The sequence below is a fragment of the Tinamus guttatus genome, unplaced genomic scaffold (genome assembly GCF_059628265.1).
Source record: "Tinamus guttatus ecotype Peru unplaced genomic scaffold, ASM5962826v1 Tinamus_guttatus_pri_ptg000044l, whole genome shotgun sequence".
In the NCBI taxonomy this organism is placed as follows: domain Eukaryota; kingdom Metazoa; phylum Chordata; class Aves; order Tinamiformes; family Tinamidae; genus Tinamus; species Tinamus guttatus.
Window position 1 is genome coordinate 2,723,071 of NW_028288578.1, and position 8,912 is coordinate 2,731,982.

Here is an 8,912-nt window from a genome sequence, read left to right on the forward strand (position 1 = left end):
GCGACGGGGAGCGCAAGCTGTGCCGTCAAGGCGGGACACGGAGCGCTCACGTCTGTGAAAGCCGCGGCTCACATTGCAACATGTAGACTGGATTAAAAAAAAAAAAAAGGCAATTGATACACGACGTGCAGGAAAGGTGAAAAGTTAACGTGCCCTGAGTGGCAGGAAGTTCACGTTGAAGTCACAGCGAAAGTTGCTATGGCTCCATTTCCACAACTCAGCTTGGATTCAGCGCTCGGGATCTGTTTTCCTCCCTCCCGCGATCCTCAGGGATGCAGAGGGCGATGATGATGCTGACAGGAGCCCGTGCAACGCCCGCCGACAGCCGCCTCCCGCAGAGGAGTCTCGGCTGCTCATTTGGATCCCGACTCATGCGGCACTTTCGGTTCACGAGGGGCATCTCTACGGCCGTCGAGGGGAAATTAGTAAAATTATCGTGCTTCTTTCTGCCAATAATTTTAAATGACTTTAGAAACCAGTATGATGAAGCACGTTTGATGGCGTTTTCTTGCCGGGCACTTGCGGAAGGCCTGCAGCATCCCAGCTACACTTGAGTTCGTGTTTTTTGCGGTGTGACATGATTAACGGAAGATGGATGCTCCTCTCTAAACAGCAGAACAAGCAAACGTACTAGGACAGTGTTGCAAGATCCGTAGGTCTAATTCTGCACTAAACCAGCGACAGGTAGCACCGCCAAAACATATAGATTTTAGGCATAGATAAGTCACAAAATAGGTCATTTAAAAGCCGACTGATTTAATATTGTAAGTTTTCCATATTAATTCCTTCTTCACACAAAAAAATCTATATTTAAATACATGTATTTATGTATACTTACGTTTCTAGAGTTTACTTCGAGGGAAGTTATAATTGGTATTTTTTATTTATGGAAGTTCAGCCATATTGCTTGTAACCGGGAATTATCGTCATAAGGCCCTTAAAATTTCTTCCTTTATTTTCTCTGCTCTTATTTTCTCCTCTTTTATTTTCTTTTCTCTTCTTTTCCTTTCCTTTCTTTTCCGGCGTGTGCTGGGCACCCGGCGCCCTGGGCACAGTTGCCCTCCGCGCTGCTCTTGTCTCTCTGCTTCTGCCCGTGGCTTTTCCACGAGCGAGGGGCTGGAGGGCAGCCCTGGGGAAGGGGCTCGCGGAGCCGCCAGCAGCGGAGCTTAGGGGAGGCAGAGACACGAGCCGCGTCGCCGCCGGTCCCCGCCGCGCTGGTCCCCGCCGGGCCGGTCGCCTCCCACGAGGCCCGCGCTCTCCACGCGCCTCTGCCCCGTGGGGTTCGCAGGGACAGGGCTGGGCCGGGTTTTTTCGAGCCGCTGTCGCTGTCAGGCAGGTTCCCTCCCCGAAGTGGCCCGCGCGTGTTTACATTCAAACGCCCTCCCGCGCGGGACAGCCCCGGTGACAGCTCATGTGCGCAGCGCGGGCAGCCGCCACACCGCGGCCGCAGAGCAGCTCCCCTCCCCCTGGGCGCTTAACCACTGCCCGATGCAGCTTTTCCTTTATTTATATGTTTGTTTGTTTGTTTATTTATTTATTTATTGCCCCCGGAGTCCCCCACGACCTAAAGCAATGCAGCAGGGAAAGCAGCAGGAAGGAAAGCAGCAAGGAAAGCATTAAAGGCTGCTAGTGAGAAGGGGAATAAAAGCTCCGTACTGTACCGTCGTTGCTCCTCTTCCCTTCGGAGCAGGGAGCCCCCACGTCCTCCGTGGCGCTATGTGCCTTTTTTTTTTCTTCAAAATGGCCCTTTCCAAATAGCCCCGGAGCACCAGAAACACGGACCGCAAAGATTCCTGCTCGGCCTTCCCGCCTCTCCCGCCTCTCCAGCTTCCCAGGACTTGACATTGGCCCCGCAGCCGTGACCTTGTCCCCCCACCCCCGGGGGGGCAGGAGCGGAGCCCGCGCGCGGAGCCCGCGCGGACCCGAGCGGGGGTGGGGAGGGAGGGCGGTTCGGCCCTGCGCGCTCGCGCAACAGCTTCGGCCGCCTCCGCTTTAGGCCTCGGCAGCGGAGCCGCTAGAGTGGCCACGGGCGCGTCCCTGCCCGGGCCCCAAAGCGGCGGGAGCCCCGCGGGGCGCGGAGCCCGGGGCGCGGAGCCGAGGCTCCCTCGGAACCGGGCCGGGCCGGGAGCGGGCCGGGCCGGGCGGCGGCGGGTGCCGTGCAGGCCTTCCTGCCCGCTCGGCGGCCGCGGCGCAATTCCGCCGCGCCTCCTTAAATCTCTGCCGTTAAAATGTGGGCGGGTGTTTCAACTCAAAAAGCGCTCAAATTTTTTTTCTTTTCAAAAAAAGCTGATGAGGTTAAAAAAAAGGGGGAAAGGAAAAAAAAAAGAGAGAGAGAGAGAGAGAAACCGGCTTCGTGTCCGTAGGAAACAGAAGTAGCGATTGTTTGTGCTTAAAAAAGGGGGAGCGCGGAGCCGCGGGCGGAGGCAGCGATCGCGGACCGGCAAGTGCAGCTTCATTTCGCCAAGTTCGAAGAGAGGAGAGGCGCCGCTGTCACCGCGCGCCCCGCGGCTGCAGCCGCTGCCCCGCGGGCGCCGCGGGAGCCGCCGCCTCCCCGGGCTCCTGCTCGGCCTCGGCAGCGAGGGAGGCACCGCCGCGGAGCTCCGAGCCGCCGACACGGCCCCGAGGCGGCGGCGGCCCCGCGCCCGGAGCGCGGCATGAGGCGCCCGCGGCGCCGCCGCCCGCCCGCCCGCCCGCCCGGGCGCCGCCAGGACGCGGGATCGACGCCGCTGCGGGCAGCGAGAGGCGCCGCCGCCGCCCCGGCCGCTCGGGCCGGCGGCGGCTGCGAGGGGCAGCGCCGAGCCCGGAGCCGCCGGACGAGGCTTCTCCGCGGAGCCGCCGAGCGCCGCGTCCCGCCTGCGAACAGCGCGGGTCGCTCTCTGCTGCGGGGATCTCAGGTCGGAACTCAGGCTCCAGGGTACGTGTATATATGTTACACACAACATATAGATCTCGTAGCTTTTAACGTGCTCGCCCTCGCAAGCGGCGAAAGGCTTTAATGTGAGTTACTCTCTATGTGGAAGCGAAGAAACCTTCTTTCAAGCGGAGCTGCAGTTTTGCTGAATAATCACGTGTGAGTTAGGGGCGGGCTCTTGGCAAGGAGTTTTTTTACGAGTATTTACTACAAGGTCTACTCCAGAAGATTAACCATCCCAATCCTTCTGTCAGTCTCCGATGCCATGCCTGGTTAAAAAAAAAATCTCCTCTTTTTCCGATCGTCAGTCACCCTAAAGAATGGCCGAGCCTTCTGGGAACGAGCTGGCGTCCGCGGCTGCCAAGGGGGACCTAGTGCAACTCACTAATTTGTTGCAAAGGAATGTAAACGTCAATGCCCAAAATGGATTTGGGAGGACTGCGCTGCAGGTTGGTATCCAGAGAGGGAGAAAATATTTCATCACTGCTACCTACGTGACCCGGGTTTCCAAAAAGACAACGCTTTAGAGCAGGCTGGTGGACGAAATTTGAGTGCCTTTTTTTTTTCTAGAAAAAAAACTAGTTGGATGCCATATTTTATAACTTTAGTGGCTCCAGCTCCCTAAAATGACGTACTTGAAATAAAACTGGTCAAAACCATTCTTTCAGTCGGGGATCACCCTCAATGTCATGCGGGTTGCTAGTTTAATGCTATTTTGTAATTCGGTGGGGAGGAGGCAAAGAATGAAAGAGAGGAGATGAAAAGAAACGCGTCCGAGGTGAGCAGGGTTTGAGAGCAGGTCTGTAAACACAACCGCAGGGCTGTTAAAGCCTCGATCTCGTGCGCGTTCCCCCCGGGTGCTGTGGAGCCCTCGCTTTTCTCGAGGGGTGCTAGGGCTGGATGGTACTTTTCCTTTTCACGCTGCTCGGGGCGAATGACCTTCCTCGTGCGAGGCTGCTGCCCAGCCCGGGCACCTCCGATGCAGAGTCCTCGCGGCCCCGCTCGCCTCTTCATGCAGAACCGAGGCTTCAAAATTGGGCTTCTTCGGGATTATTTTTTAATCGGGGGGCGAGGTGCTGCTGGCAGCTATTTCATTTCGGATCGCGCAGGGTCCTCTGTCCTCGTTTTGAGGTGGGGAGCCGTGCAGCCGGGGGCTGGACCGCATCCAGCTGCTAACTATTGGTGCTGCTGAAAGATTTCTCTTTTAATAATAGCAGATAATGACGGCGAACGTGATGGGATGTATATAAAAATAGTGAAATAAGTGATTTGTAAATCAGGAGGAAGTGTGTGGTTATTTACACTAAAGGGAATGCAATGCAATGTGGAAGTGGAGCTGGGGAACTTTTTAATTTCCCACATTAGAAAAATCGTTTCTATTAACTGCTCTCCCTCCCTCGTCCCCCGAAAGCGAGATATTCATTTCTGAAATTTTGTTTTCAGAAGGCATGCAGCTTGCGAATGAACTCGAGACACTCGCAGGGTTTTTTTGGCTTGCCCTCAAAACGTTTGGTCTCGAAAATAAGCACCTCTTGTTGCGGAGCAGCAGTGACACCCCCCCCCCCTTTTTGTTTTTTTTTTTTTTTAATTTTCCTCGCAACTTAGGAGCTGGGCGATTATATTTGCACTATTATCACCTAAATAGGACATGGTGTGACAGGGCAGACACTTGCAGCAACTTTTTAGGGGAAGGGAAAGACTGAAATTAAAAACTTGCACTAAGTAACTTATTTAAGAAAGCAGGAAACATTTAGCTAGAGGCTTTATCCTCCAGACGGGGGCTGAAAACCGAATCATGCTGCACTCGTGTATTTTGCTAAAAGAAGCTACCCGTCCGTCCCCTAAGTTAAGGAATATTTTAGCCGAGGACAGGGCACCCAGCTATATTAAGCGCGCATCTGGCTACTAACAATAGTGTTTTTTGTTGTAATCTAATCAGAACTGAGTTAAGGAACCGCAACAAAAATCAAAACAGGAGAATGTGTCTGCTTATTTTCACTATGCATCATCCTGAAAGGGGTTGTGAGGGGGTGATCACGCTCGAAAGAGCTCTCGGTCACTACCAGCTCCCAAATCGAGGTGAGCTCTCGGTAACCCCTCTCGCACTTACAGTGAAGAGAATGCGGATATGTTATTACAAATTAGGTGTTTTTTTTCTTTCTTTCTGGATTTATTTTTAATTAAAAGAGTGCTTGTCTTCCTCTGCCCTTTTTATTTCTGATGAAGTGCACCTATGCAGGCCGCAAATGCAAGTCCTGCCTTAGAGCCTAGAGAGCTCTTGGTCACCCTAATTCACTAACTGCTTTTTCCTCCTTTGCCTCCTTTCCCACAAGTGAAACTTTTCAAAATAAATGGCATTTCGGGACAGTTGTATCCCACATCCAAATAACATCACTTTTTTAATAAGTTTTTCTTTTCTCTCCCCACTATATCTTTAAATCTTCAGTCCCCTTGCCTGCTTTCTTCGTGCACATAAAACTGCCACTTGAACCAAATACATGTTTTGAATACAAAAATAATACAGCCTGGGCCATCAAAGAGAGACAGAAATATCCAAATTTATCAAAGAAAGACAGGGCACTTATTTATTTTCTCTTATTTTTCTTTACACTTCTTACATCTCTTTTCAAAACTGAAAGAAATGGCACATAAAAGTGCACGAAACATTGTGCCATAGATAAATGTCCTGCCCTGAATCCCCTTCTATCTTATCCACAGTTTTGTTGCTGTCTGTAAATGTATTTTAATGGCTGTTTTACATTCCAGATGTTGCATTAATTATATTTACCATAGGTGTGCCTTTCTGACAAAGCCTTATATTTTTTTTTCACTGATAACAGTATTTTAGCAATGCCTCATAAAAATATACATTATGTTGAATATAATACTCGTTTATGTTGATAAAAGATTATTTGCAAAAATTTAAATCAGTTTAGATGTTTCTAAGGAAATAAGGAAGATTTTTTTCCCCAAATTGACACTTGCAAAAAAAATAATTACAATAACAGTAAATTATTCTTATAGATTGGAGATTATTTATTGCCATGTTCACTTTTTTAAAAGCTGTAAGAAAACAAAAACTGACAAATTTGGGGGAAATCGGTACAAACTGTTAAACCTTAAATGAAAGATAAGTGCTTCCTAATTATAATAATTTTATGATGCAATCAGGAACATTTAAAGAAGCACACTTTCTTTTTCCTTTTTTTTTTCCTCTGAGAGGAAAAGTCACAAAATCCAATTAGTGCTTTTTTAATGAGGGGCATTTTGAACAACAGAATATAAGCACAGTTTGCTTATAGTGAAATTATGAAACTATGAAGTAATATACTGGTTTTAGAAGAAAGCTTATGGAATTTGGAAACATCTCTCCTAACTTCTCCTTTTTGGGTAACATAATGAAACCCAAATATTGGGGAGAAATTTTTCTTCGAGGATTTATTTTTCTTAGCAGACAGAAGTATGGCGCAGTACAAATATTTGTTTTATGATAATACACAGACAATGTAAACACCTGAAAGTTTATAAAAACACTTTCTCCATTTTCTGTTACTGAGGTAAAATATCTGTTCCTCGGGAAGCCCCTTATTTGATGTTTAACCCGAATAAACAGAAATGCAGAGGAGTTTCAATATTGAGGCAAAGAAAAACGAGTCATGCTTAATTTTCGTATGGTGAGGGGCTGAGATAACCTAAGCTAAGGAAGTTATTCTATGTATCAATGTGTTGAGCTGCATGTTTTAGGCATTAGGCTCTTCGAGGCAGAAAGCTGTCACCACTGAAGGGGTAACATCCTCCATGATCTGACTGTAGTTAGGGGGGAAAAAGTGCATGAAAAGGGGGTGTCCTGACGCATCCTTAGTCTCTTGTAGAGCAGGAGGGAGCCACGCCAGGGCTCGGGAGCCGAGCAGAGAGCCGCGCGACTCACGTCTGCGTTTCCCCGCAGGTCATGAAGCTGGGCAACCCCGAGATCGCGCGCAGGCTGCTCAGCAGCGGCGCCGACCCTGACCTGAAGGACAGAACGGGCTTCGCCGTGATACACGACGTGGCCCGCGCGGGCTTCCTGGACACTTTGCAGACTCTGCTGGAGTTTGAGGCCGACGTGAACATCGAGGACGCCGAGGGCAACCTGCCGCTGCACCTGGCGGCGCAGGAGGGCCACGCGGCCGTCGTGGAGTTCCTGCTGCGGCGCACGGCGTGCCGCGTGGGCCACCAGAACAAGCGCGGCGCCACCGCCTGCGACCTGGCCCGGCTCTACAAGCGCACGGCCGTGCTGAGGCTGCTCGAGGCGCCGCCCGCGCCGCAGCCCTGACCGCCGCCTCCCTGGGATCAGCATCCGTGGCAACAGTTTTGGCTCTTTTTTTTTTTCCTCTCTCTTTGTTTCCCCACTATTTTTCTCTCCTTGCTGAAGACAGAGGTGGGTCCGCAGCCGAGGTGCCCCCGCCGCGCGCCCGGCGCTGAGGGACTGAGCCGCGCGCGCCGCGCTGCCTCGGGCAGCGAGCTCCACGCGCCCCGCTTTATGTCGCTGCGCTTTTACCCTTGGAGACGGCAGAGTAGCTCTAGTGACACCCCCCTCCGCTCCTGCTTCCCCCACGCCGTACTCAAAAAAATGGATATCTTGTTTGGGGTGAAACGGCCCGTTAAGGGGCAACCTGCAAAGCGGGCAGGGCTGGGAGCAGGACCCGGCTTGGCCTGAAGGGAGCGGGTGTCGCGCCGAAGCGTTGGGAAATAGCTGCGTTTTGACACTAACAAGAGCTTGTAGAAGTAGGTCACTCGCTTTCTAAATGTAGATTGCACTTTTCCCCTTTGTGTATTTAAACTTTCACCGAGCAGCTTTTGAATTTAGTTACCAGCGACAGTATAAGTGGTCTCTGATTGCCAGGGGTTTTAAAGGGCTCGGTTTAGCAGTCGGTGTCCGCCGTGCACTGCACGACACGTTCCCCGCTTCAGAGCAAGCAGCAGATCCCTGTGCTCAGAGGAAGGACCATGATGAGGCTGCAAAGCATCAAGTTTTCTGTTCGCTTCTTCTGAGAGTAGTTTGGAGGCCGCCTAAGAAATATTTGCTTTCCACCAACTGCTCTGCTTTGTTTTCCTGTTGGAAATAAACCATTGTAATGATAGATGCATCTCACAGAATATGAGTATTTGAAAAAGACAGTGAAATTTAGGAAGCAACACGTCTGATATTCCTGAACTTACATCGTGGCTTGCAGCTAAAATACAGTTTAACCCTTGAATATTTTCTGCTACGGTGCAGTTGATAGTATGTCTAAGACCAAAACTCATTTACCTCGATGGGAGCTAACGATGCTCAGCACCTTACCGGAATGAGTTTAATGTAAAACCCTTTAACGTTTGTATAGATCCCACTTGCTCGACAGATGAGCAGTTTAAAGTGCTTTACTTTGAATAGTTTAGATTTTAATCACACAAAACAGACGGTATTAAATCTGGGTAAAATGAATAGATAACTACAAAATAGCACTTAAAAATAAGATATGTTTAGATTTTTTCCCTCTCCCCACAAGGTTTTAGCCTCCTTGCCCCCCTCCCAAGACCAGCTCCTCTTGCTTTCAAGTGAGAAGTAATTTCCTGAAACTGTCATGTTTAGCATACGCTTTGTCACACTGCTGTGTTTTCTGATTAAAAACCTCTGTGAAACATGACGCTCTGCGCAGTTTTGTTCCTCGACTCCGTGTAGAACAGGGATGAGGCAGCGCGGTGCGGTTTCGTGGGACTATCGCCATAATCTCCATGTGGAGGTCAATAAAAAAATAGCCTGGAGGAAGCCCCAAGTTTCTCTCTTTGAAGAGAAACCGAGGGAACACGAGGATTTCTCCTCTGTGGAGCAAAGGGTGGCAAGGTAAAAGTCACCTTCCTCGCTGCTTTTTTTTTTTTTTACCAAGGTCGTCTGAGCCCTGTCTGGGGCACCAAGAGCATCTGCTTTAATTTTAGCTAAACCGAAGGTTAAGCAGTGCCTTAACAAAACAGCTCCTTTACC

At 50.2% G+C, this 8,912-nt stretch overlaps 2 protein-coding genes across 3 annotated transcripts in view; one reads left to right on the forward strand and one right to left on the reverse strand.

Annotated features, from left to right (window-relative positions):
• FAF1 (Fas associated factor 1) overlaps positions 1-1,906 on the reverse strand; it is a 142,603-nt gene extending 140,697 nt beyond the window's left edge. Inside the window, exon 1 of the mRNA XM_088536681.1 lies at positions 1,657-1,906. Coding sequence (XP_088392807.1) covers positions 1,657-1,845 — 189 coding nt within the window. The 5' untranslated portion in view covers positions 1,846-1,906. The remainder of the gene's footprint in view (positions 1-1,656) is intronic.
• A 908-nt stretch (positions 1,907-2,814) lies between these two features.
• On the forward strand, positions 2,815-7,260 carry CDKN2C (cyclin dependent kinase inhibitor 2C). Of its 2 annotated transcripts, XM_088536574.1 has the most exons (3): positions 2,815-2,914; positions 3,220-3,360; positions 6,858-7,260. In XM_088536574.1, exons 2-3 carry the CDS (start codon positions 3,232-3,234, stop codon positions 7,221-7,223), a joined length of 495 nt encoding a protein of 164 aa, XP_088392700.1. In that variant the 5' UTR covers positions 2,815-2,914; positions 3,220-3,231; the 3' UTR covers positions 7,224-7,260. The 2 variants fall into 2 exon arrangements, with proteins under 2 accessions (XP_088392700.1, XP_010216392.2); XM_010218090.2 differs by lacking the exon at positions 2,815-2,914 and having other exon boundaries at positions 2,921-3,360.
• The last annotated feature ends 1,652 nt before the right edge of the window (positions 7,261-8,912 follow it).

Bases quoted from the DNA above. Each gene is read 5' to 3' on its own strand.
- CDKN2C (XM_088536574.1), top strand. From the start codon at position 3,232: ATGGCCGAGCCTTCTGGGAACGAGCTGGCGTCCGCGGCTGCCAAGGGG. The intron at 3,361-6,857 runs GTTGGTATCCAG...GTTTCCCCGCAG, and splicing joins TTGGGAGGACTGCGCTGCAG to GTCATGAAGCTGGGCAACCC.